This window comes from Eptesicus fuscus, chromosome 4 (genome assembly GCF_027574615.1).
Source record: "Eptesicus fuscus isolate TK198812 chromosome 4, DD_ASM_mEF_20220401, whole genome shotgun sequence".
Classification (NCBI taxonomy): domain Eukaryota; kingdom Metazoa; phylum Chordata; class Mammalia; order Chiroptera; family Vespertilionidae; genus Eptesicus; species Eptesicus fuscus.
This window is the reverse complement of record NC_072476.1, coordinates 25,086,020-25,113,616: the sequence shown is the minus strand read 5'-3', so window position 1 is coordinate 25,113,616 and position 27,597 is coordinate 25,086,020. Positions and strand designations below refer to the sequence as shown.

Sequence of the window (27,597 nt, the reverse complement as noted above, 5' to 3'; positions counted from 1 at the left end):
AATCAGGTCACATTTCTCTCCCTCAACCAATCACTGTGGCCTGGGGAATTGTGATGCTGACATTGGCCAGGCCTGGGCACATGGTTGCTCCTGAACCTGGTGGAGTGGGAACAACTCCACTCAAGCCACATGGCCTAGAGTTGGGTAGGGAAGGTTCCCACAAAGGAAGCCAGAGTCCCCTCACCAGGAGAAGGGAGAACAGACGTTGGGAAGGTAAAAAGGCCTGATGTCCCCTGAGCCCAGGAAGTCATGGTGGAGACAGAACTGGAGTGGATATAAATGGGGCAGTGGGTTCAGGATGGACTGGGTCGGGGAGGATGCGATCAGGGGGGACATTACTATAGTGCTCCCCTTGATGGTGGGTGAGGACTCTTGTGACAGAGAGGCAGCCTAGCATAATGATCTAAAACACCTGGGTGTGAATTCTTGCTCTACCACTTACCAGGTGTTACCTAACCTTTCAGTGCCTTAATTCATCCACTTGTGAAATGGTTGCTCCTGGGTTGTCATGGATGAACCTGAAAAAGTATGCTAAGTGGAAGAAGCCAGTCACAAAGGACCACGTATTATATGATTCCACTTACATGAAATGTCCAGAACAGGTAAATCCATAGAGACAGAAAGTAGATTAGTGGTTACCTAGGGCAGGGAGGGAATGGGGGTGTTGGAGGGTGATAGCTAAGGAGTTCAGGGTTTCTTTTCAGGATAATGTTCTAAATTTGACTGTGGTGATGGTTACAGGACACTGTGCATATACTAAAAGCCATTGAAGTGTACACTTAAATCAGTGACTTGTCTGGTATGTGAGTTATCCTATATAATGAGCTAATATGCAAATGGTCATGACGCCCTCATGCCATCACACCATAACAGCTCAGACACTCAACACTGGGGAGAGAGGAATGGGGGCCAGCCAAGCTGCGGCCCAGGAGAGGGACAAGCCGCCCGCCCTGTGGTCCCAGGCGCCTGTGGCTGCGGCCCAGGCAAAGCCGCCCTCCCATGGTCCCCTACGGCTGTGGCCAGCCTGGGTCCTGGGTACTTGCGGCTGGCCAGAGGGAGGGAAGCCCGGGTCCCGGGTGCCTGCAACTGGCCAGAGGAGGGAATCCTGGGTCCCGGGTGTGGGGTGAAGCAGAGGCGGTTGGGGTCATCAGGCCAGTAGGGGAGCAGTTAGGGGCAATCAGGCAGGCATACAGAGGTGGTTAGGGGCGATCAGGCAGGCAGGCAGGCAGAGGGGTTAGGAGCAATCAGGCAGGCAGGCGAGCAGTTAGGAGCCAGTGGTCCTGGATTGCAAGAGGCAATTGGACATCCCCTGAGGGGTCCTGGATTGGAGAGGGTGCAGACTGGGCTGAGGGACACCCCCCACCCCCCATGCACGAATTTCGTGCACTGGGCCTCTAGTGTCTCAAAACTTTTTTTAAAGGTAATATGTGTAGCATTGGCTGGTATGGCTCAGTTGGTTGAGTGTCATCCCATGCATAGAGAGGTCCCAGTTCCATTCCTAGTCAAGGCACATGCCTGGATTGTGGCTCATTCCCCAGTAGGGGATGTGCAGGAGGCAGCTGATCAATGTCTCTCTCTCTCTCTCTAAGGTCAATAAAAAAAGCATATTTTTAAAGGTAATATGAGTCAAGTGCTTTGAACATGGCTGGCACATTCCCTCTGTCTGCCCCATCAGACCCGGAAGTCATAAAAGCTTCCAACTGTCTCAGGACCTTGGAGACTTCACCACCCCTCAAGTTTAAGTTCCCTTCATCCTGCCCTCACCTTTCTGAACAAGTCTTATCCATAAACTCCACTCAGTTCTCCCATTTGAGTGCCTCTCATTTCTGCCAAGACCCTGACTGCATAGAAAACACCTCTCCAGAAGAAGAGCAGGACTTGTTGGCTAGTCAATCAGGTGCATTCATAAAATTAGCTAGCGATGGTCAGTTTTCTGTGTCCACTTGACTGGATTATGGATACCAAACATTTTTCAGACATTATTTTGGGTGTTTCTGTGGGGGTGTTTTTGGTTGAGATTAACAGTTGAATTAGTAGACTGAGTAAGCAGATTGCCCTCCCTAATGTGCGTGGGCCTCATCTAATCAGTTGAAGGTCACATAGAATAAAAAGACTGACCTTCCTGAAAATAAAGGGAATTCCTCCTGCCTGGCTGCGGAGCTGGGACATTGGTCCTTTTCTGCCTTCAGGCTTGAGCTGAAACATTGGCTCTTCTTGGGTCTGGAGTCACCGGCTTTCAGATTGGAACTCCACCACCCATCTGCTCTGCTGAGTCTCCAGCTTGTCAACGGATTATCTTGAGACTTGTCAGCCTCTGTAATCACGTGAGCCAATTCCTTTTATATACACCACCCCAACCCCCATTGGTTCTGTTTTTCTCGAGAATTCTGACTTAATACAGGACCTAAAGGAAACATGAGTCAGTGGCAAGTTTTAGGCTGAATAGGAAAATAATAAAAATATAGGACAGAAATAAGGAAATCATGTCAAGGGAAGTGACTAGTTTTGAAAGGTTGTGTGTGTGTGTGTGTGTGTGTGTGTGTGTGTGTTTTTCCATTCACAAAATTTATTTAGCATCTGCCTTATGCCAGATAAAGGGCCAGCCACTGGGGATTAAAAGATATACCCAGCTGTGTAAACTAGAGGCCAAAATCCAGCCTTCTGACTTTCTTCAGCCTCACCATCCACATCGAATTAATCTTAAAATCTATAATTTTTCCTCCTCAAACTGCTCTCAAATCCATTTCCTTGGCAGGTAGAGAGGGCTTTCATTGGAATTGCCATCCCCCATCCTTTTAGATCCACAACATTTTGTACTAATTTCACTAGGATTCAGGAGGAGCCAGGAACCTGTTTGAGCTGTTTGAAGAGTTACTGTATGTGAAATTAGGAAATGGAAAGTCACGGGTATTGGTTAAAGTATATAGGCATAAAGTATATTTCCCATTCACTATTACTTAAGGTGATAAGGAAGTGTGCTGCTAACAATGTTAAGTGTTTATTAGGGGAAGAGATCATGTCTGAAGAAAAATTATCTGAAGTTTTTTTTATGAAATGCCATTAGTTAAAATGGACTAAAGTAGAGGAAAGATGGGAGGGGGAGAGGGCATCTCCAGATAGGGAGAAAAAGATACCCACGGTGACGGCTAAGGCTGAGAGTCTGGCCTCCTGACTTTATCTCCATACTTTATCCCCATCTGAGGGAAGGGAACCTTAAGAAAGCCACAGCAAGAAGGGACAGCTTGGACCACTCCCACCTCCTTGGAGTCACATGGGACATCGTGCTTATCCATCCATTTCCATGAGAGCCCAGGGGAGGCCCTCAGACTTCTCTCTCCACACTGCAGCTGCAGGTGCCCATGGGACTGTGTTTGGGTCAGTGATACATGAACAGAAGCTCTTAGGTGGGATTTTCAGGGAAGGGTCAGACAACTGGAAGCTGCTTTTTTTGCCTTCCCCCAACTGTTCCATGCAGCCTGCGATATGGATATCAAGGCCGAAATTCCAGCAGCCATTCTGAAAATACACTACAGTTCAACATGCGCAAAATGACTTGTGTAGCTTCCAAATCTAGTAAATGTGTGTGTTTGAGGTGTGGTGGGGCAGGTCAGGGTGTTGGCATTGAGTTGAGCGATGAGAAACCAATGGTTGTTAAACCTCTATAGCAGGTCCTTGAATGGCATCATTTTGTTCAACATCATTTCGTTATAACATTGATAAGATGCTGTAGGAGCTTAACTCTTGTTTATATCCATTAGCCTATAGTAAAATTGGTTTCATTATATGTCACTTTGCTTAAAGTCACTGAACCTGTCTATGGTGTTAAGTGCCATGTGTGGGCTAGGTCTTTCCACGTGTTACTTCACGTAATCCATACTACTAGGAAACTTGAACTTCATCAGAGAAGGGATGAGTAGTTGATGACACTCAGTAAGTCTCTGAGCTGAGACTCAAACCCAGCACTGCTTACCTTCAAAGCACATGGCTCTTTCTGCTCTAGAAGCACCTGATTACTGAGCAGTGTCCACTACCAGCAAAGCCTTCGGCTGCTGCACACCTCCCCTGTGGTTTGCCCAGGATGGTTCTGGTCTGTGCTTGTTGTCCAACTTAATAATCCTCAGCAATCAGTTTCCTTCTCAAGAGTGTCTGAGTTTGGGCAATAAATTCTATGGCCCCACTATAATGGACAAGGCTTTCAATGCCAGCTCAGTGCGGGCTGAGATCTTGTTTTGTTCACTGAGTATATTCCAAGCACCTAGAACAGTATGGCACGGAGTAGGTGTTCAGTAAGTATGAGTTGAACCAATGAATGTTGAGTGAATTATCGGTAATCCACACAGGTACCTTTCAGGTGAACAAAAGCCACACAGTGGGATGAGGATGAGGATTGTCCTATTAAAATAGCTCTGAACATATATGGATGCCTGGCTCTTGGTCTCTCCCTGTGGTTACAGCAAGCTGTGCCTAGTTTGAGTCTTGTGTTTTTACTCATGCAAATCAAACACCTGCTTCATTCCGGATAGTCCAGGTTGGTTATCGCAGGTGAAGAAGGAAGTGAGCATTGTTCAAGGCCTCCTGTAGGATGGGGTATTTGGGGTAGATCCCTCATGCAGGGTCAGAAATAAAACACATCAAATTGAGCCCCGGGTGGCTTTGTGGAAGAAAAGGGAGGTAAATTATGAGCTCAGCACAGCCCTGATGTAAAGGTAAGGCTGATAATCTATCCCTTTTATAAACACAGTGTGTTGAGGGCCACTTCCAGCCACAGGAGAAAGCCTGACCTTTGGAGAGGCTATAAAAAGTCCCGTCTTTCTTCCCAGTGTGCCTTTAACAAAGGGAAAAGTGAAGGGCTCCCGTGTCCCAGTGAAAGGTACACACAGGCAATTCAGCATCCTGTCAAGCTGATGGCCAGATGCTGCTTAGGTTCTGGGCAGCCTGATGTGGCTGGAGAACCCGGCAGTGTGGCAGTCAGCAGAGGGGCATCCTTTCACGCTGCCCTCTGGAGCCATCAGGATAGGAGCAGGGGGGCAGTTTGGGAAGACTACTCAGGAGCTTCAGGGCGAGGAGTCTGAGTTTACTGGCAGTGCTGGCTTTTGGAGTCTTAGAAATCACATCTGCATTAGTGATGGGCTCAAGCTGTCCAATGTAGGGTGTCACATCCTCCAGTGAAAGTCTTCAAAGCTACAATTGATAAAGATATTATAAAGGATGAGAGTGGCAGGCTTCAGAGAATGTGGGTGACTTGTTCCTGTTCCCCATCTTTTCCAGTGTGGAAATGAGATAGGGGAGGTTCCAAAGTCGGTAAGGATGGAAGGCACGCATTGACAAAGACTCCCTTCTATGAAATAATTTTACTTTTTATTTATTTATTTTTAAAACCTTTATTGTTGAAAGTATTACATATGTGTGTCGTCCCCCTCCCCATCGACCCCCTCTAGCCACCCCCGCTCACCCCCACCCCAGGCCCTCGCCACTCCATTGTCTGCCTCCACTGGTTATGCATATATGCATAAAGGTCTTTGGTTGATCCCCTCCCACCCACCAACTACCCCGCCCTCCGAGATTCTGCAGTCTGTTTCATGCTTCCATGTCTCTGGAGCCACTCCGTTCATCAGTTTATTTTGTTAATTAGTTTCCACATATGAGTGAGATCATGTGATACTTGTCTTTTTCTGACTGACTTATTTCACTTAGCATGATACTCTCCAGGTGAAACCATTTCTTAAACTCCCTAGACAACACAGCATTGTGCTGTCTCCCAGAAACTCCCTATACCTAGTAGATTTTTTTCCAGGGCTGGAACCCATCACTGTGTTTCTCTAGTTGAGCACTATAAGACGGTGTTTCTTAGGACCATGTTGAAGGGAAATAGCCATCTTTAAATACTACTTGCACCCAGCAGGTGGGAACTGGGATGGAGTGAGGGAACAAGAGCAGATACACAGTTTCTATCTTATGCCCACCAAAAGGTGTGCTCATAGACAAAAACAGTAGGTAGATGGGTAGGTCCCCTACAATGTTTACATGGTGATTCATATTCATATTCTCTCTCTCTCTCTCTCTCTCTCTCTCTCTCTCTCTCTCTCTCTCCCCATTTTTGTTCCTACCTCTTCCTGCCACATACTAGGATTGAATTCACATAAACTAGAAAGGATGGCTTCTCTATTTGACCCTAACAGGAAAACCATAAATGGTAGAGATTTGGGTGCTATGGATAGATTCAGATACCACCAAAAAGTGACCAGTGTCCAAAACCAGGCACCCTTTCCAGGTGCCTGCTCGTCATTAAATTAGTATGTTACCATATTCCTGACATCTTTCCTGAAAAATCCCTGCAGACTTACCCTGTCTCTGTTGAAATCAAAGCAAACTCTTCTGTGAAACTCACCACACCTGTCTTCCTTACCAGCCTGTCCCTCCCATCTCCATGGAAATCATTTATTTCAGTAGAAGGATACCAAAAGTTAGGCCATGAGCTCAAGTGGAATTCAAAGCTAAATGTCTGTGTACCCCCAAATTTATATGTTGAAATTCAAACTCAAGGTGATGGTATTAGGAGATGGGGCCTTTGAGAGGTGATTAAGGCATGAGGGTGGGCCCTCACATATGAAATGTGTCCTTATAAAAGGGACCCCAGAGAGCTCCTTGCCCCTCTGCCATGTGAGGACACAGTGTCTCTGAACCAGAAAGTGGGCTCTCACCAGACACTGAATCTGCTGGTGTCTTGACCTTGCATTTTCCAGTTTCCAGAACTGTGAGAGAGAAATTTTTGTTGTTTATAAGTCACCCAGTCTATGATGCTTTGTTACAGCATCTCACACTGACTGAGAATGACAGCATTCAATTATGGAGGACAGCTATTGCCACCGTTTAAGAAGTGGGCTATGAGATGCTTTGGGAGTCTGAGGGAGGTATTCAGAAGGAAAGAAACCCTCTTTTCTCTCACTTCCAATCTCAGAGGAGAGACTCAAACCAACCTAAATATAGGCATGAGTGGAGCTCAAATGAAACCAGCAGCAGTTTCTATCTCTAGTCTTGGTAGTCCTTTCCTCTCCAACAAGCCTTTCCCCTGTGTTTGCAAAGCTGCCTGCCAGCATCTCGGGGCTTACAGCCTAATGGATCAGCAACTCTGATAGAAAAAGGACTTCTCTTTCTCAATTTCCCAGTGAAAATGGACACTAGAGTAAATTGCAAATGGCCTCAAATTCTTTGCAGCTTCTTTCACCAAGAGGTGGAATTTATTGCACCGTTTATTGCTGGATGATCTTATACTTGTGTTGACCAATGGAATGTAGTAAAAGTGACAGTATATGAGTTCCAAGCCTAAGTCTCAATCTGCTTTTCAGTCTTTGCTCTGGATTTCTTTGAATGCTGCTCCCACAGCAACAAGCCTGAAATAGCCTACCAGAGGATGAAAAATTACACGGATCAGAAGCATGCTGTTTCACATGTTCTTAGACAAACCGGTCTACCAACAACTGGACACTGAGAAGGCCATCCTAGACCATTCAGCTCCAGGCAAGCCACCAAGAGACCACTGCAATCAACTGAGCTGGCCTAGAGCAGAAGAACCACCCTGCCTACCCACAGAATTGTGAAAAATAATAAATGTTTGTTATTTAAGCCTTTAAGGTTTGGGATGTTTGTTATGTAGCAAAAGCTAACTAAAACTTATGGATCAACTTGGGTCACCTTTTCACTCTGAATCACATAGTGAGCAAGGGAATACTGTACTCTCAACCGACTGGCCTAGGTCATGTGTCTGTTCCTCAAGCTGGGGGTTGTGACCAGTGACATCCAAATCAAACAAACAGAGCTGAGGGAGGGGAAGTTGCCAAGAAAAATCAAGCTGTTACCACCAGGTGGATACCAAGAAAACAGAAACAAGAGATAGCTGCTAGAATGATCTAACCCATACTGGTAATCTAGGGAGCTTGCATTAATGGCCTCAATTCTAGTTCTCATTTGCATCGTAGGCCTAAGGACAACACTGCCTCTTTGACATTCAATTCAAGGAGCTGTCATGGTAAGGGCATTGGGGTGGAAGTCCAATGGAATTGAGTTTAATTGTTGGTTTTATCTGCTCTTGGCTGGATGGTCTTGTACATGTTTTGTAATCCCTTTGAATTTTAGTTTCCTCCTCTGTAAAGTAGGAGATGACATTAATACCCACCTGTTACATACAAGTTGGCTATGAGCATTAGTGATTACACATATGGAAAGTACAGTGCTTGACACACAGCAGGGGCGCAGGAACAGTTGTGGGTTTGTAGATGCACCCAGGTGCCGGGAAGCCAGGTCTCATGAGTAAGTGGCAGGATTCCCAGAGTGCAGGGAAGTATGGTCCCCAGTGGTGGTCCTGGGGTTCCTCTCTGCTGTGCCTCCTCTTCCAGAAGAGATGCAAATCCCAAGTGATCCTTTTTTTGGTGTCAAAACACAAGGATCCTCTGGGCTTCTGAGGCACATAAAAGAGTCATATTTTCCCTCCTTGGGAGAAAGTTGTCTCAAGTGAAAGGTGTGGAGTATGAGTTACACTGGGAGGATCCTGGACAGGCTGTGGTTCTTTCTGTTCTTGCTGGTTGGAATGCCTTGACAACTGTGTCCTTAGATGATCACAGGATGTCTGTGTGGGGCCGGGCCCTAGTGCAGGCCCATCTGTCTATTGGTCCGTGGGTTTAGTAATGACTTCTTGCATCCAGGTGCAGGCTTTTTTTTCTCCCCAACCCTTTCGATTTCACAGGCCGGTAAAATGATTTCAACAAATATTTATGGAGTGACACTTGTGCCAAGCACTGGTGAGATAAGGGGCCACAAAGCAGGCAGACAGAGCCCTGCCCACATGCAAGTGGCGGATGAAGTGATTTATTGACCTAGGATTGCCAACTTTTCATTTTGCTGTTAGGACCGAAGGAGAGAAACCAACTTCCCATGATTGTTATTATTATCAATTTTTCCTTAGAAGAAAATGGCTTGTTTGTTTGTTTTTTGTTAATCCTCACGCTAGGATATTTTTCCATTAATTTTTGACAAGAGTGGAGGGGAGGAAGGAAGACTGAGAGAAACATCAATGTAAGAGAGACACATCAATTGGTTGCCTCTCACACACGTCCTGATTGGGCCGGGGATCGAGCCTGCAACCTAGATATGTGCTCTTGTCTAGAATGGAACCCAGGACCCTCAGGCTGATGCTCTATCCATTAAGCCAAACTGGCCAGGGCAGAAAATGGTTATTTTAACCTTCAACAGAGTGGAAGGGCATACTCTGGATTGATTTTTTAAATGACTGTATTAGAACCAAATCATTTGCAAATTTAAATTGTTGTGGCTTAGCTACATAAACAAAAATGCTTCGGGTGTGGGAGAGAGCACTTTAAATAGTATGGACAATACTGACTGTACTTAAAGAGCTGATCTCGTCTCCCCTTGTCCATGTCTTACAATGGCTCATTCACCATGCTGAGTGCTTAAAGATACATATTAATTCACATAACTTGGCCCATGAACTCAAACCAGTTCCTTCATTGGGTACTCAACTGATGAAACTTTGGTTTTGATGCTGGAAAAAAATCTGACTGTGATGGCCAATGAGAGACAGGATATCAGTTTCCAAACTAGCAACATCCTAACAGATTTTAAATGTTTGTTTTTTCCCCTCTCAATATTATATTAAAACTAATGGCCCAGTGCATGAAATTCATGCATGGGTGTGGGGGGGTGTCCCTCAGCCCGGCCTGCACTCTCTCCAATCTGGGACCCCTGTGGAATCGGGCCTAAACTGGCAGTCGGACATCCCTCTCACAATCCGGGACCGCTGGCTCCTAACCACTCACCTGCCTGCCTGCCTGATAGCCCCTAACCACTCTGCCTGCCGGCCTGGTCAATCCCAACTGCCCCCCCTTCTGGCCTGATCACCCCCACCTGCCCTCCCCTGCCGACCTGTTTGCCCCCACTTACCCCCCTGCCAGCCTGCTTGCCCCCAACTGCCTCCTCCCTCCCCCCGCTGGCCTGCTTGCCCTCAACTGCCACCCCCCGCCGGCCTGCTCGCCCCCAACTTCCCTCCCCTGCCGGCCTGATCGCCCCTAACCGCCTCTGCCTCAGCCCCACCACCATGGCTTTGTCCGGAAGGACATCCAGAAGGTCTCCTGGTCTAATTAGCATATTACCCTTTTATTAGTATAGATATTTTTTCAAGCAAACAGGGAAATCAAAAGACCTGTACAGAGAATATCCATACATCAACCACTGAGATTCTACCATTAACGTTTAACTTCACTGGCTGTATCATATGTCTATCCACTTATCCATCCCTCTCTCCACCTGTCAGTTCCTCTGATTTTCTTATATATTTCAAAGGCAATTGCTGAGACCAGTTCACTTCACCCCTAAATACTTCTGCATGCATTTTACTCAGTAGAATCCAATATGTGTTTGTGGTATTTTTTGAGATAAAATTTAGATACAGTGAAATGTTTAAGTTGGAAGTGGACCATTAAATGTTTTGACAGATGTGTAATCCTAACCCCTATGCCAATCTGGCAAGGGCAATTTGAACTAAATGCAATTTTATTTTGCTACATGCTGACTTTGAAGTGTCCCTACCCTGTAAGAGGAGACTCCACTGTAAATTGGGCATTATGAAAAATTCCCTTCATATGTCTTACTTTGATCTTTTCCCCCACGTCCTGGAAAACATTATCTAATGTCCATTTGGAAAATAACTGACTCAAGATAGTGTGTAGGGTTGTTAAAGGTATCATGGGAGGCATGGGTTCGAATCCCAGCTTTTCCACTTTCTGGCTATCTGACCTGGGACAAAGTGTGTATTCTGCCTATGCCTCAGTTTCTGCATCTACAGAATGGAGATAAAAATAGAACTCACCTCATAAGGTTGTTCTGTGTGGTGAAGGCTGAATGAGTGAAAACCATGTAAATTGCTTAATTAAGATGTTGCTTGTGGAACAGGTAACACTCCGGACATGCTGACTCTTATCTCCACGCTGATAGCAGGAGGCAGGGAAGAAGGGGCCTCGTATGTGACTCTTAACTTTGCAGACAGTGGTTTTCTGAACTCAGTGATTCCATGTTCCACTCAGATCTGAGTCTCTTTTGGCCCTATTGGCCCTGCAACCAGAAATTAAATGACTGTCAAAATTCTCATCGTGATATCACCAGACAATGCCAGTGGGAAATCTATGTCCATAAAATGATTCAAACTAGAAGAACTGGAGCAGGTGGGGAAGTGGGTTCTTACTCTCTAATTGTGTTGGGTTTATAGTGTAAATCTCATGGCCTTGAATTTAATATTGCACCATTTTATTGGCAAAAAATTGCATTACAGACTCATTAGCTCTCTCTTGGCCCTTCATCTCTGCTGGACCAAAGCTCCCCTTTGACTGATGCTGGTTTCATTATTCATGACTCATAAACAGTGGTTTTGGAAATACAGACCAGGGAAGAATATTCTCTAGTGAAAAGCTCTTTATGGGACTACTTTGCTGGACTTCTGAAATAAGGATTATTCATTCATTCTTTCATTTAGTTGGTCATTCAACAATTAGTGATTAAATGTGTACAGGACAGATAAGGTCACTGTTCATAAGAAGAGATTACAGTATATTTAGAAATACAAACATTTAATTAGTAATCACACAAATAATGAATCGCAATTAGGATAGAACTGATCCCGTAGCAGCCCCTGGAATAGATACTGTTGGTTGACTACCATGGCAAAGGCTGATTGTCCCCTAATATTCATTCTCTTTCTTTTCCATAATAATAAAACACATTTTTTAGCAGGATACATGCTTTAGGATAATGACTACATTTCTCAGCCTCCTTTGCTGTTACATGTGGCTGTGTATGTTACTGGAACCAATTCCAATGTGTGGAAGGACATATTCCCACGTCACCAAGCAATTCTTGGACACCAGCTGGGTGCCCTATAATTGAACTCAGTTTTTACACTGTCTACCTAGAAGTAGCATCAGATTCCACAGATTAAGGGCTCAGGCCTATAAGACTGCCCCTACCCCCCATTTCAAATGCCAATTGCAAGTCCAGGTTGTCCCCTGTGCTTCTGACAGGCAATGAACCCTCTTCCCCTTGGATTTGATTAATTTGCTATAATGGCTCACAGAACTCAGAGAAACATTTTACTTACTAGATCCCTGGTTTATTATGAAAGGATAGAACTCAGGAACAGCCGGATAGAAGGACGCAGAGGGGAAGGGCCCCAGCTTCCATGCCTGCTCCAGGCACACCACTCTCCCCACATCTCCACGTGATCACCAACCCAGAAGCTCTCCAAACTCATCCTTTTGGGTTTTTATGGAGGCTTCATTATTAATTAAGTCACTGGATATTGGTGTTTGAGATCAATCTCCAGCTCTTTTCTCCTCCCTGGGGATGGAGGGCGGAAGGGGGAGTGGGGAGGAGGAACTGGAGAGGTCTGAAAGTTCCAACCTTCTAATCACATGGTTGGTTCTCCTGGAAAACAGCCCCCATCCTCAGATGCTGGTGAAAAATGTCACCTCAGTAACATAACAAAAAACACCTTGACACTCTGGTCACTTAGGAAATCCCAAAGGTTTTAGGAGATCTGTGCCAGAAATAGGGACAAAGACCAAATTTATCTTTCTTATTAAAGATCACAGTACCATACCATGTGACTAAGTTCTGGTCAATGTAATGTGCAGTGTGCAATTAATTCCTTCCTTTGTCCGTTTACTCCTTCCCATGGGCTGGAATGCCATCTTGCACTATAGATGTCAGGGCAGCACCTAGGCAGGGTGGAACAAGGAGATGGAAGGAGCCCGAGTTCCGGACACCATGACTGTTTCATGAGAGACAAGAAAAGTGTCTCTGTAACAACAGCAGAACTTACATTTTAATTAATATTTTCATTGATATTATAGTCCTCCTCCTTCCTTACTAAGAGAACCCCACATTTATTCAGGTATCTACTCTTAACAAAGGTGACTGTAGCCCTAGCTCAGAGGTAAGTCCTCATAAATATAAGCCAATCAGGGCAACTCCCTTCCTCTGGCCAGTGATGGGTTTGGGCCTGGACATGATGCAATTGTAGACCATGAAACTTGCAGAAAGTTCTGCTGGGGAATTCCTGTGAAATATTTCCCTGCTCTAAAATAGAGATCCATAGGAGACAGCCACCTCTATAAAGTACCAGACATGGTGCTTGGTCCATCTTCTGATGGATGTTTGTGTGTCTGGCTGTGATGTTGGACCCATGGCAGCTATAGTGTAACCAGGAGAGCTAGTCTAGAAGGTAGAGCAGAAAGATGGAAGGAACCTAGTGATGTGGGCGAGCCATTGAATTAAGCAAGCCTGGAGCCACTTCACCTCCAAACTTCCATTTGGTGAAGTGGTAACATGTTATTGCTATTTAAATCAACTGAGTTGGGGTCTTTTATTACTAGTAACCAAGAGTTTCCTAACCAAACAGTATGGTACACAGGTTGTGACCAGATCTTCAGTCTCATCTCATAACATTTCTCCCTCCAGCCTCAAACTTCAGACCTACTGAAATCCAGACCATGCTCTCTCATCTGTCCAGGGTTCCATACACAAAGGGACTTCTGCACGTTCTATCCTCCTCTATCTCCTTTGTCTGGCAATGGCCAGTTCATCTTCCAGAATCAATTCAGCAGACACCTCCCCAGGAAGCATTCTGCACCACACCCAGTTGATGGGCCACCCAGACCATTTGGCCTTGTCTGCTGGCCTTGCTTCTTGCCCAGGGCAGCTTTAGTGACAACTTGCTCCATTATCAGTCACAGTTGGAAAGAGCCATCACTGCCACCAAGCAAGGCCTTCCTTTGCATGGAGCCAACCAAGAAGTAGAGACTGACCGCATGTGTACAGACTAGGCTAGACCTGCAGAGGCTCTGGCTTCTCCGTCGACCTGGAGACACAGCCAGGAAGTGCTGGCATTTAATGCCCAGTGGGCATACTTTGACAGATGAGGGACAGGAAATGGGAAGGAACCATCCACTGAATTGGCTGCCTTCTTTTTCAACGGCTGATTAGAGATAAAGGGGCTCTGTGCAGCATCTATGGTGACTGTGGAGCCAGCTGTGTTTGCCACAGAGCTGTGGCCAGCTTGGTAATGCACCACATGTATACACCCTCCTCCCCTCCCTGCTTTACTTCCCCTCTGGTTTTGGCTTTGTACTCCCCAGAACACATTCACATGCAAGCTGTCCCCTTAGGTCCTGTTTTCTAGGGGACTGAGTGAAAATGTCTCCCAACTCATGCCACAGCCACCCCTGAGTCTAGCAGGGGTTGTTATAAGATCCACAGGGAACCGAGGCAGCAGCTGCTCGCTCAGATGGGACGATCTAGCTTGTCACACAGGCACACAGCAGCCCTTGGGCCCCAACATCCAACTCTGATACCCACCATTCTCAGATCAGCTGCTTGCTGTCCTCCTTCCTACCCTCCCCTGACCTGCTATGGTTTTTATTTTCTCAAAGCCTTTGTCTGTTCCATGCCTGCTGCTTAGTTCTGAGTTCCGCTTCCTCATGGTTTCTGTGTCCCATTCAAACCAGGGAGCCAGCTATGTCTGCTGCAAAGCTGTGGCCAGCTTCGTAAGGCACCGGAATGTATGTACCCTCCTTCCTCCCCTTGTCTCTGCCCACACTCTCGCTTAGATAGGTTTAGGTCACTTGGTCACCATCCCGTATTGGGTGGCATTGTTGGCAGAGCTGTGTGTCAGGCCCCTTGTTACTGGCTGCTCTGCTCCTGTCACTTTAGAGTAAGTGTTTATAGACATCTGCATCAACTTAATATTGCTCTGACAACCACAAAAGTGTGATTGATGGGCTCGTCTCTCTGAACAGAGGATAGGCCATGTGGGTGTTCTGAGTAGCATGTGCCATGGGCTGTGTAATAGTCATGAATAGTAGAACCAACAGGACATTTTTAAGAAACAGCAACAGATCATTTATTCCAGTTAGTTTGAGAAGCTGTGGGAAAGCTGCAGGAAAGGACTCTGGGACTTCCAGAAAGGATTCCTAAGTTACACAGCAGACTGGGCCACTGAGGGAGCTGCCGCCTCCACCCACCAGGGAGCTGCCTGTGGAATCAGGGCCCAGCTGTGGGCTTCAAAACAACCCACCTCTGCTGCCAGCTGCACTAGCAAAGCAGGTGTCCTGGGCAGCTCCTGTCCCCGTGCCAGGGAATGTGGGAATGCGTTTCGCTTTCCAGCCCCAGCTTGCAGAAGAAGGCTGGAATGGATGGTCAGTGAATGCCACAGTATCCACTCACCAACTCTAGACTTCTACAACAATAGGACCGATGTCCTGTCTCCCCCAGCCCCCAACTATCACATGCTCCTGGACCTGAGCATTTACACATTTTGTTCCCATTACCTGGAATGGCCTCCCTGAATTTCTACTGGTAGAAACATCATTCATTCATTCATTCATTCATTCATTCATTCAGAAAACCCCTATAACGTTCCAGGCACAGTGTTGGGTGCTTCTGATACGAAGATGACTATGGCAAAGTCCCTCCTTCCAAGAACCTCATCCGCTGGTTAGTGAGATAGATACAAACATAAATTAACCTGCCTTCCCAGAATGCTCTCTTTCTGTGCAATAAAACCCTTTACAATGTGAAAGGAAAAAAAGCACCAGGAATAAGAGCCCAGCTCTGAAGTAGCCTTGCCAGCTATGTGACTCATCCTCTTAGCCTCACTTTCCCCATTTGAAAAGGCATTGATGACAGCACCTCTCTCACTGGGCTTGTTCTGAGCATTTTAGGAGAAACTGTATAGGAAAGGCTGTGTCCAGGAGGCACATGGTATATGTGATACACAGTGTTGCCTTTTCCCATCCTCCACAGCCTAGTCATATGTCTCCTCCCGAGAGCCTTCCTGGGCCTCCATGGGAAATGAGTCACCTCCTCTTTCACTTTTCCTCTCCTCGGTGTTGGGAGACACACCTCTGGGATATCAGAAATGTTGGGAGGGCTGTGTGTATATATTTGCTAAGCTGTTAAAAAAACAATAGGAGTGGCTTTTGTCAAGTATTAAACATTAAAGGAAATTTTTAATGAAGTAATTATCAAAAGTCTACAAAACCGTTTTCTGAATCCACCCATATTGTGCGGTGTTTTAATCTGTCAGCTGGGAGTGCCCTGTTTTCCTTCAGGTTCCCCTCTGCCTGGCATACAGTAAGAACCCACAAAAGTGGGTAATAAATAAATAAGTGGGCTTGTATTTGCTCTGACACATACAGTAGATTTTCCAAGGTCAAAGTTCTGAGGCCTGTACCTGAACTCTTTGGAGGAAGTAAGCTATGGGAACCAATTACGGGCTGGAAAAGCAGTAACAGAAACACATCATTGACTCAGTGCAGTGGGGTGAAGTGTTCCATGTGAATTGATAAAGAAGATACAGGAGGGAAAAGTGAGCTTTTTTCAGTATACCTCCAAAAAGCTATGTCCACATCCCAACACTTGGAACCTGTGAATGTTACCTTACTTGGAAAAAGGGTCTTGGCAGAAATAATTACGTTAAGGATCTCTGCATGAGACCATTGGGATTACCCAGGTGGGCTCTAAATTCAATGACAGGTGTCCTTATAAGAGAAAGAAAAGAAAAAAAATATAGACACAGGTCCTGTCTGGGTAGTTCAGTTGGTCCAATACACCACAGTTGCAGGTTCAATCCCTGGTCAGGGCACATACAAGAATCAACTAATGAATATATAAATAAATGGAACACAAATCGATGTTTCTCTCTCCCTTTCCCTCCTTTTCTCTCTCTCTCAAATCAATTAAAAAAAAAGATACAGACACAGAGAAGCGAACATGTGAAGATGGAGGCAGAGGTTAATGTGATGCAGCCACAAGCCAGGGAATGCCTGGAGTCACCAGAAACTGGACAAGGCTGCCAGCCGGTGTGTCTCAGTGGTTGAGCATCGACCTATGAATCAGGAGATCATGGTTCAGTTCCCAGTCAGGGCACATGCCCGGGTTGTAGGCTCAGTCCCCAGTGTGGGGTGTGCAGGAGGCAGCCAATCAATGATTCTCTCTCATCATGGATGTTTCTATCTCTCTCCCTCTCCCTCTGAAATTAATAAAAAATATATTTTAAAAAAGAAAAGAAAAAAGAAGCGGATCAAGGCAAGGAAGGACCCTCCCCTAAAGGCTTCAGAAGGAGTACAGCCCTGTTGCCCTTAAGAACTGTGGGAGAGCCCTAACCGGTTTGGCTCAGTGGATAGAGCATCGGCCTTTGGACTGAAGGGTCCCAGGTTCGATTCCAGTCAAGGGCATGTGCCTTGGTTGCAGACACATCCCCAGTAGGGGGTGTGCAGGAGGCAGCTGATTGATGTTTCTCTCTCATCGATGTTTCTAACTCTCTATCCCTCTCCTTTCCTCTCTGTAAATAAATCAATAAAAATATTAAATAAATATTTTTATTGATTTAAAAATAAATCAATAAAAATCAATAAAATATTATTAAAAAAAAGAAGAACTGTGAGACAATAAATTCCAGTTGTTCTAAGCCACCCAGTTTCTGGTACTTTGTTACAGCAGCCCCAGAAAATAAATGTAGCTGCTTTGGAACTACAGCAGCCAACCCCGGTAGTTGTAGCAGAGATTGTATGGCCCACAAGCCTAAAATATTTACATAGAATGTTTGCTGACCTCTGATCTAGAGCATCGCCCTTTTTGTATGGTTGATGATAGCATGCCACCATATCTACTAGGAGAAAAACAAGTCACCCTGTTAGTATTACTCCTATTTTATAGATGGGGAAATTAAAGCAAAGTGAGATTAAGGGATTTATCAAAATATGGTGGCCACCTGTTGCTTTCAAATGCCAAAACACCCCCTCCCTCTTCTCCAGCAAAACATACTGACTTCTTTGGGGAACACCCCACCACAGTCCCCATGGTCTGGGCAAGGCTCATCTCATCTCCTGGTTCCAGGGTTGGGTATCCAACTGCCTTGGTCAGCTGGGGCTGTATATATAACAAATACCACAGACTGGGTGGCTTAAAAAACAAATTTATTTTCTCACAGTTCTGGAGGCTGGAAGTCCAAGGTCAAGGTTCAGCAAGGTCAGGCTTCTGGTGAAGGCTCTCCTGGCCTGCAGACAGTCACCTACCTGTGTCCTCGCAAGGCCTTTCCTTGGTGTGTGGGAATGAGAGACCTATCTCTCTCTCTCTCTCTCTCTCTCTCTCTCTCTCTCTTTCTCTCTCTCTTCTTCTTCTTCTTCTTCTTCTTCTTCTTCTTCTTCTTCTTCTTCTCCTCCTCCTCCTCCTCCTCCTCCTCCTCCTCCTCCTCCTCCTCCTCCTCCTCCTTCTTCTTCTTCTTCTTCTTCTTCTTCTTCTCTCTCTCTCTCTCTCTCTCTCTCTCTCTCTCTCTCTCTCTCTCTCTCTCTCTCTTCTTATAATGATACCTGTCCTATTGGATTAGGGCTCATCATTCTGACCTCATGTAATCTTAACTACCTCCTAAAGTCCCTGTTTCCAAATACGGTTACGTTGGGGATAAGGGCTTCAACCTATTAATTTTGAAGGGACACAATTCAGTCCATAGCTCCATCACAGGCCAGGCTAATCATTGCATTCTCTAACTTGGATGCTTGTAGCATATGACCCAAGGCTATCCCTAGGCATAGATAGCATTTGCTGCAACTTTCAGGCAAGCGAAACTTTCTTTTTCTTCGCAGTGAAGATAAATGAGGCTCAAGTGAAGCTAGAGCAGCCAGGGGCATATGGAGAGGACCTGGGTTGTGGGCTCGGTCCCCAATGTGGGGTGTGCAGCCAACTTAGAAGAAAACAGCTAAGAAGCCTATGGAGAGGAACTAAATCCAGCCTTACTGAAGTAGGATCCCCTAGATGTCTGTTAACATGATACAATCAATTCTGTTTGAGCTGTGTTTCTTTCACTTACAACCCAAAGAATCCTGACTGACAGACTACTGTCTGATAGCTAATAGTAGTGGAGATGGGATCTGAAAGCAGATTTGCTTAGCTCTAACAGGCTCAGCTCAGGATTTCCTGGGAGTAATCTTGGTGCTTAACCCAGGAGCCATCCTCAGTCTTGATTCCCAGGTGGCAGCTGGATTCTGAACATTTTTATTGCCTTCATCCTGCTCTCCTTAATTGATGGTGAGAGCAGGGAAGATGGAATGAGTGTTAACTAAATAAAGATGATTATTTAAATTTAGATAAATTCAGGGAGTGCTCCCTGATTATGCAATAAAACAAAGCTCCCCCTGGCTGAGGTCCCAATGTAGTTCTGACAACGGATACAGACAAATTCCCAGCAGTTGAGGAAGGGGAATTCTGGTCCCCTCCCTGAGTCCTGACCCTGGTTTTTCTGAGCAGCACTCTAGTAGGGACCCTGGTGCCCTGTGTTCAAGGCATAGCTCTGCTAAAGCTGTGTGACCTTGGGCAAGCAGCTGACCCTGCCTGTGCCCCTGGTTCCTCATCTGAAAAATGGGAATAGTGCCCACTTCATAGGATTAACATGAGAAGCGAGTGAACATGTGTAAGGTGACAGTACTATCAAACAGTAAGTCCTTTGTAATGGCTGTTGTTATTGTTCTGGAGGCTGGCTGCTCCTCATGCAGTTCTCAGACCAAATGTCACCTCCAGCTGCCATGCGACAAAACCCATCTTCTCACTCCCTCCTACAGTTTTGTTTCATCCAGAGCATTTTCTTCTATGGGACCCCTTCTCTTTTGATTCTTTTTCTTTTAATCTCTCTCTCTCTCTCTCTCTCTCTCTCTCTCTCTCTCTCTCTCTCTCTCTCTCTCTCTCAAGGCTGCAAGTTTTATGAAGGACAGAAACTATATTTTGTCAACTGCTATTTTCCCAGCACCTAGCCTCCTACTTGGCACATAGTAGGTGCTCAGTAAATATTGGTTTGAATAAAGACAGCGCCACTCTGGTAGGGACTGCTTTCTTGGAGGGCCTGCCACCCAACCAATACCACGCCACCACGACTTGCTGCGGGTGGAGGAGAGACGGTCTCCGCTTGAGCTCTTTTCTCCTTTTAACTTCCCAGTGTAACTTCATGTGAGTACACCCCAGAAGTTCCCTGGACAAGGCCACCGCCCCGGAATCTGGGCCTTCCCAGTTCTGCCTTAGGGGAGGGAGAATGGGGGTGGCCCGCAGAAGACCAGTTCCAAGCGCGTCCTGAAGTCCCTCCCGCCGTCCCGCGTCGCTTTAAGGCGGAGGCCTGGGAGGGGGCCGACCCCGCCCGCCGGCTGGGCGCGCGGCTCCAGACTTCGGCATTTCCTCCCCGCTAGCTGGCGCGGCCTCGCCTCCCCTCGGAAGAGGAAACTCCCGGGCCCGAGTAACGGGAACGAGCGCGGAGGAGAGCAGCGGGGGAGCCCGGTGTCAGGAGGGCTGCCCAGGGTAGGAGGCGGGCCGGGCGGGCCAGAAGCTGGCCGTGGGCAGCGCGCCGGGGCGCTGGGTGGGGAGGGCCGCCCGGCCAGACGCTGCGCGCTGCCGGCGCAGGGCGCGGCCCGGTGCTTGGGAGCCGAGGGCGGGCCGCAGCTGGAAAGAGAACTTGAGCTGGGAGAGGAGGCCGAGCTGGAAGGCGGCTTCCCCCAGCCCTGCGAGGGGGGAGCCGCCGCGAAGGCTAAGGAGACCGGGACAGCGGAGCTGTTGGGGTGCTGCGCGCATGCTGGGACGGGGGCACCGCCGGGGCTGGCGCCCGGCATGTCGGTACATTACACCCTCAACCTGCGCGTCTTCTGGCCGCTGGTGACCGGCCTGTGCACTGCCTTCGTGTGCCTATACCATGTCCTGCGAGGGAGTGGAGGCGCCCGGGCCGAGCCCCCCGACGGCGCGGACGGTGGCTTTCCGCTGCTCAAGATATCTGTCCTGCTCCTCCTTGGCTACATCCTCCTCCGCTGTCGCCACGCTGTCCGGCAGCGTTTCCTGCCCGGGTCTCCCCGCCTGGGGGGCCACTCCACCTTCTCTCCAAGACACTTCCAAGAGCCCAGCCTCGACATCTTGCTGGAGAGTTACTACGAGCATGAGGTGCGCCTGTCACCGCACGTGCTGGGCCACAGCAAGGCACACGTGAGCCGGATCGTGGGCGAGCTGGTGCGGGCTGGCCGCGCTCGGGGGTCCCCAGGCCCTATTCCTGGGCGGACACTGGCCTTGGCCTTCCGCGGAGACTTCATCCAGGTGGGCAGCGCCTATGAGCAGCATAAAATCCGCCGGCCAGACGCCTTCGACGTTCTGGTGCCGTTGCGCCTGCCGCCGCTGGTGGCGCTGGAACCGCGGAGCCTGGGCGCGCAGCCCGCTTTGGCCCCAGCCTTTCATGGCTGCTTCGTGTGCGCACTCAAGGCGCCGCCGGGGGCCTCTGGGGGTCACTGGCTCCGGGACTGCAAACCCTTCGCAGAGGGCTTCTGTGTGGACGTGCGCGGGCGGCGCCACCTCTCGGCCACCCTGGTGCTGCGCTGGTTCCAGTCGCATCTGCAGCGATCCCTGGCCACCGTGCGCTACAGCCTGGAGGAGCGCTGCCGGGTCACCCTGACTCCGGGTGGCCTGGAGCAACCTCCCACCCTGCACATCCTGCCCTGCCGCACCGATTATGGCTGCTGCAGACTTTCCATGGCCGTGCGACTCATTCCCGCCGTCCATTTGGGCGATGGTGTCTTCCTCGTGGCTCCACCACCGCCATCCTCACCCGTTGGGCCCCTGTCGGAGCTCCCGGAAGGCCTGCGTGCAGATGCGCTTTGGGGCGTGAACACAGCCCGCCAGGAGCAGAAGCTGCTGGGCTGGCTGCAGGAACGGGCCCCTCCAGGTGCCTGCTACCTCAAGTGCCTGCAGTTGCTTAAAGCCCTCCGAGACCTGGGCGCCCGCGGGCTGGACCCAAGGGCTGCCACCCAGTGGGGACGCATCCTGTCCTCATACGTGCTCAAGACAGTGCTGCTGGCGGTGCTGCTGTACGAGAGGGCGCCGGAGCAAGGCTGGGATGAGGCTCACCTGGGCAAGCGCATGGACCAGTTAGTTCGGTTTCTTAGGGACTGTCTGTTGGGGCGCCAGACACTCTTCCACTGTGTCCTGGGCCCTGGCGGGGCAGCAGCTGAAGTGGGCCCACTGCCCAAGGTACTTCGTGAAGCCGCCCCAGTTGACCTCCTGGCTGCTTTCGATGGTCACGCCCGGGAACTCGTGGCTGCACGGTTGCTGTCCACATGGCGAAGGCTGCCCCAGCTTCTGCGGGCCTATGGGGGTCCCCGCTACCTTGCCAGGTGCTCTCCACCCCGGAGTCAGCGCCCCCAGCACACCCAGGGCTTCCCCAAAGATGAACCATAAACCCTGACAGTGCCCCTACCTGGCCTAATGCTCCTAAAGCCTCTCCCACCAGGTGGGGGTGGGGATGGCCATGAAGCCAGTTCAACTCCAGAAAGATGAGCTGCAGAAGGTGTTGGAAAATTCGGAGGATGACATTTGGTGGCTTAAATGACACCCTTGGGTCCACAATCCACTATAGTTATGGCAACTTCTTCACACCCACCAGAGTGTCCTAGGCAGGCTCCAGAAAAACATCCAACAGCAGCAGCTAAGAGTTGGTCCAAATGTTCGTTTGTGTGGAATGATTCTGTGGAAGGATCTGCAGATTTTAGGAAGGCCCAGTGAAGAAAGAGAGAACTAGCAGCAGGGAAAGTTCCCTCTGTTGGTTTTTGTGTCACAGATCTCTCTGGCCCTCAAATTTAAAGAAGTTGTTATTATTATTATTTTTTGTCATGACTACTTGCTAGGTCTTGGGTTCCTGATTGATTGTTTAAAAAACATAAATATCTACGCCTGGAATTGAAGTTCTAGTCTAGGGGCTACTGTTCTGAGGAACGTAGTTTCCACTCTTCAAATGAACATTAATGTATTTTTTAAATGATGCAATCATTAGTGTTTGATGGGATTGTGAAGAAGTGAGTCACAGGTTGAGAGGCAGTCAAGAATTGATTAGAGAAACTTCCAGAGCAAATAGCACTTTATTTTGATCAATTCTTTTGTTTTGTGGTAATCGCTAGTGCCAAGTGTTGCATCTGAAAGGGAGACTAGCTACATTTACTATTAGGAAAGGTGCAGTCTTGAAAAGCTGGCTTGCTTTATTTACATCCCTCCAGGCACATGCCAGAATGTGTACCAGCCATCACCCATTCATTGAGCCCATGCTGTGATCCAGGCAAAGTAGCATCAAAGTGGTGAGGGTGGAAAACAAGTTGGGTCTCGAGAAAGATGTATTTTAGTCTTTGCTTATCAAGGAGTCTCACTGGAACTTGCTGCTGGCTGGAGACAAAAACCTTTTTTTAAGGCTTTTAAGCAAACTCCTTTGCATGAAGTTTCTTTCGGAGTTTAATGAGGTCATGAAGAGGAAATGCCTACTGGAGTGCCTACCTTGTAGTTAGTGCTCTCGGTGCTCAGTAATGGTTAGTGGTTGAAAGTTATTCTCCCATTGCCCAAGCTGCCTCTAAGTGGTCCTGAGGCAACTTTGAAGAGCGGTTGTCAGCACAGGTCTTGCAAAGCATTTCATTATGTATAGTTCAGTATCTGGGGTTCTGTATTTGAAGATCCACGACTCCCTGGTCAATCAGCAGAGGAGAAATACAGAAGAGAGCCTGAGGAGATGGGTGGAGATGAAGGGAGATGGCCCTTGTCAGCTTTTTTTCCCCTCCACACCCCCGTTGGACAGAAATATCACCAGGTTGGGTGTGTCTTGCAACCAGGAGGAGCTCCTTCTGAAATCCCTCTTTGTCCTCCCAAATTTCTAACAGCCCACAATTCCAAGTTTAAAATGGTCCATCCTATGCTCTCCTACTAGAAACTGCAGCCCGTCCCAGTGTTATACTTTGGCATTTTTTAATTTTTTTTTAAACAAAGACATGTACTCTCTTAGGCTCTTAAAGGGTGAAACTTGGGAGACAGAAATAGCCACCTGAATAGGGCCATTGTTTAAATATATTTTATTGATTTTTTACAGAGAGGAAGGGAGAGGGATAGAGAGCCAGAAACATCTATGAGAGAGAAACATCCACCAGCTGCCTCCTGCACACCCCCTACTGGGGATGTGCCCGCAACCAGTGTACATGCCCTTGACCGGAATCGAACCTGGGACCTTTCAGTCCGCAGACCGACGCTCTATCCACTGAGCCAAACCGGTTTTGGCAAGGGCCATTGTTTAATTCCTGAGTTATTTTGAGGGAACTCTAAACTTTCTTTAAGGGACCTAGTTAGCCACTGCAGGAAATCATTGTGAATAAATTATTTATAGGAAATCCTCATCAGAACTGCAGAGACTTATATCCTTTGCAGCCTTGGACTGTAAGAGAAACAGTTGCAGATGTTCTGCTTTCTCCTTGAGGTTGTTTTGGGGAGAGTTCCCCTTGAAACCACAAAGGTCATTCCTAGCTTTTGAGGTCAGTGTTAGGTTATAAGGTACTGCATTTAGCAAAGGGGTCATTCTATCAACTTTCTGCAAAGATATAAACTGTCCAGTGTTCAGTTTCCCCTGTAGTCATTTAAGTCTACTGGAGTGGGGGACATTGAGGCTCTGGAGGGGTTATAAAGCTTTAAAAGCTGAATTTTCCAAATATTTCTAGCTAAGTTGATAGGTTCCTTTTTTATCTTAGTAGTGTTTTGAAGTTTAAGTCTGGTAACATACTGTTCTTGTAGTTTTTGTTTTTTTTTCTTCAGGTTAATTACCCAAAGCCTCATCCATCCTCAAGATTTTAAATTTTTATTATTTTTTTAAATTAATGGGCATTGTGTTTGTTAATTTTTTTTTAATATTAATGTTTTATTTAAATGCCATGCTGAGCAATTGTTCTCTGGACATGGTAACCAAAACTTAAGAGTTTTCGATCGATTTTGATCAATGTTTAGTAATCCCAAACATGTACTGTGTACAAATGAAATAATATGGCATATTAGCCAGCTGTGATGGTTGCCCAAGGCACTTAAATTAAGCTCAGTTCTGTATTTTATTAGGGCTCCGTCATGATCTTGATCAGAAAAGTACACATTTTTGGTGTATACCTGGTACTGGAGATTCATATTTGCAAATATTCTTATACAGGAAGGCTCAGAATTGCTCATGTTAAAAAAAAAAAAATTAATTGTCCAGCCAGTGCCCAAAGAAAATGTTTGGAGAAAATGACTCAGCCATTTTGCCACGAGACACCCTTCAGTAACTCTACTGAGCAGTCTGGGCGCCATCCTAGAATGCTCCAGGGCTGAGAGTAGGAGGTGGGGTTTGCAAAATGAAACTGAAGTGAAAGAAGGGAGAATGTGAGTGAACCAAGAGAAATCTGAAGGACTCGGGAAGTAGGATCTAAGATGGAAATGAAAGGAAGGAGAGATGGGGTGGAAATCATGAGGGTGGGAGAGAGGTTTGGGTTAGGAAACATATTTTTAGGTATGTGCTATATCAAAATCAGGGGTCACAAACTCAGCAGTCTGCAGAAGCAAGGTAGAGAAAGGGTGGGTGGGCAGTGGGGACCCCCTGTCTTAAGGGGAAACAGCCATTACTCGGCTCCATGCAGGGGAAAGGAGTAGAGAAGGGCTGGAAATCAGGATTTTTTTAAAAGTGAAATTTTCTGATTTTTAAACTAAGTCATTTTTAAATTTCCAAATTACCGTGTGGGCCAAACAAAACTTGGTTAAGTCTGCAGGCCACCAGTTTACGACCCCTGACTTATACAGTTAACCCCCCAAGTATGTATAAGGTTATATTTATTGTTATGGATATGATGTTGTTATACTTAGTTGGGGGAGTGATATCTCAGTATTCTTTATCTCTCAGAGCTAAGCTTTATTGTAGAAACAAACCAAAAATATTAACATGGCCACAGATGACACTTAACTCACAATTCCCAGAAGGACCCTCTCTCCTGGAGCTGTTCTTTGTAGCCAGATCCTCCAGCAAACCACGGGGCCGGTTCTTGGCATTTCCTTCCTGGTGAGTCCAGGCTAAACTCCTAGGCTGTGTTGGAGTTTGAAGATGAGTCATCAGGAAGGATTGCAGAATAACTTGTTTCTTTTTTATTTGCATTTTATTCTTATTTTAAAATATTATTATTATTATTATTATTGTTATTATTTTTTATTTTTTTAGTAGTGTCCTTGCCTGTGCCTTAGCAAGGATAGCTGGTGGCCTTGAACACCAGAAAAACAGTGGTGGGTCTTTGGACCAAGCTTCTTAGTTACGCTTGTTACCATTCCCATTGCCAAGAACACTGTCCTGATCAGATGTGTCTATCCCTTTCTGACTCAGTGGCTCCCACCAAAATTAACACCCTGAAGGAATGAACCTAACAGCTTCCAGAGCGTCTCTTTTATCCTCATGGAGTAAGTCACTTTTTCTCTAAAATGTGGCTTTTGACCTTGATGCTGAAGGTTTAATTTTCCCCACCCACCCATGAAGAGGAAAAAATTGTTTCCCAGTGGTGGAAAAAATGAATCTCATTAACATTTCCAGTGTCCCTTGAGAGGGAAAGAAGTTTAGTGTTATCATGTGGCATTTGTTAATTTCTTTAAAATCTCATGTCTGTTACTAAGACACTACTGTTTATTTTTCTATACCTACACAGCACATGATTTGGTGGGGATAAAGCAAGTATAAATTGGGAGCAGGTGAAGATACATGTGATCATGTGTACAGAGAGAATAGACTAAAATGTGCAGCTAAATTATATGTAATCTGGTTTTTGAAGTATCAGATATTCAGGAATATTTTGAGCATCTTTTGCTTTAAAAAAAAAAAAGTGCCTTGATTTAGTCACTTGACTTTAAACATTCCTCTTATTTTATTGTGATTTTTAATGTGTGTTCTGACCCCAAACTGTGTATTATGATGCAGTGTGTCAGCTGCAGTCAGAGCATATGTTTTGTTCCAATAACAGAGACTAAAGAGTTAATAAATATGGTTCAGCTGCTACAGTTGTGTGATTAAAAGGCGTTTTAATCACACCAAGTTTCTATGGCCCAAATAGCTGAGGCCTGCCATTTGTTTTCTGTTTCATGTTGGAGTAAATTTGCACTTTTAACCACATGGATCGTTTGGGGGCCTTGTTCTTTTATACTTTGCTTTGTTAATAAAGGAACTTGTAGAAACCTCTGGAATGGACGTCAGATTTGGGGAGGGGTCTCCTGTTCCCTGTGGCTGCCCTGGCTTATGATTCCTTCCTGAAGCCTTACCTGCTCTCAGCGTCTGGGTGTATGGGAGGCTTTCCCATGCAGCAAAGCTGGGATTGTCGCTTGTACAGAACTGGCTCCGTCCACAGGTGGGAAAGGCCAGTTCATAGCTCTGCAGGCTTACAGGCTGGAGTTCTGCCTCCCAGTCTTTGTTTTCCTTGCCTAGAACCTTCTGCCCATGCCCCTCTTCTACCCTCCTCTCCCCCCACTTCCACACACACTCCTAAATGCAGTTCAAGTCTTGGCCTGTGGCTAATTCACAGCCCAAGAATTTTACCCAGAAATCTCTCAGGCCCTCAGGCCCTCTGCAAATGGTAAACATTTGCTAATATGAAAAACCACCGGTTTAGTGAGAGATGGCAGCTTGGAGGCTAGGTTGGACTCTTCAAAGCCTTGGAGCCTGTG

At 46.9% G+C, this 27,597-nt stretch overlaps 2 protein-coding genes across 5 annotated transcripts in view; both read left to right on the top strand.

Annotated features, from left to right (window-relative positions):
• COQ7 (coenzyme Q7, hydroxylase) overlaps positions 1-17,093 on the top strand; it is a 33,928-nt gene extending 16,835 nt beyond the window's left edge. For 2 of the 4 annotated variants that reach the window (XM_054714784.1, XM_008141536.3), the window contains one exon: positions 7,347-7,625. The gene's annotated coding sequence lies outside the window, so the exon portion shown is untranslated. Of the gene's footprint in view, positions 1-6,127; positions 6,448-7,346; positions 7,626-16,811 lie in introns of those variants that run through there. The other 2 variants (XM_054714782.1, XM_054714783.1) reach the window with 2 other exon arrangements.
• A 3,194-nt stretch (positions 17,094-20,287) lies between these two features.
• On the top strand, positions 20,288-27,114 carry ITPRIPL2 (ITPRIP like 2). Its single transcript, XM_028145426.2, has one exon. The coding sequence runs from the start codon at positions 20,707-20,709 to the stop codon at positions 22,312-22,314; it is 1,608 nt and encodes a 535-aa protein (XP_028001227.2). The 5' UTR covers positions 20,288-20,706; the 3' UTR covers positions 22,315-27,114.
• The last annotated feature ends 483 nt before the right edge of the window (positions 27,115-27,597 follow it).

Coding starts and splice junctions, on each gene's coding strand:
- ITPRIPL2 (XM_028145426.2), top strand. CDS start 20,707: ATGTCGGTACATTACACCCTCAACCTGCGCGTCTTCTGGCCGCTGGTG.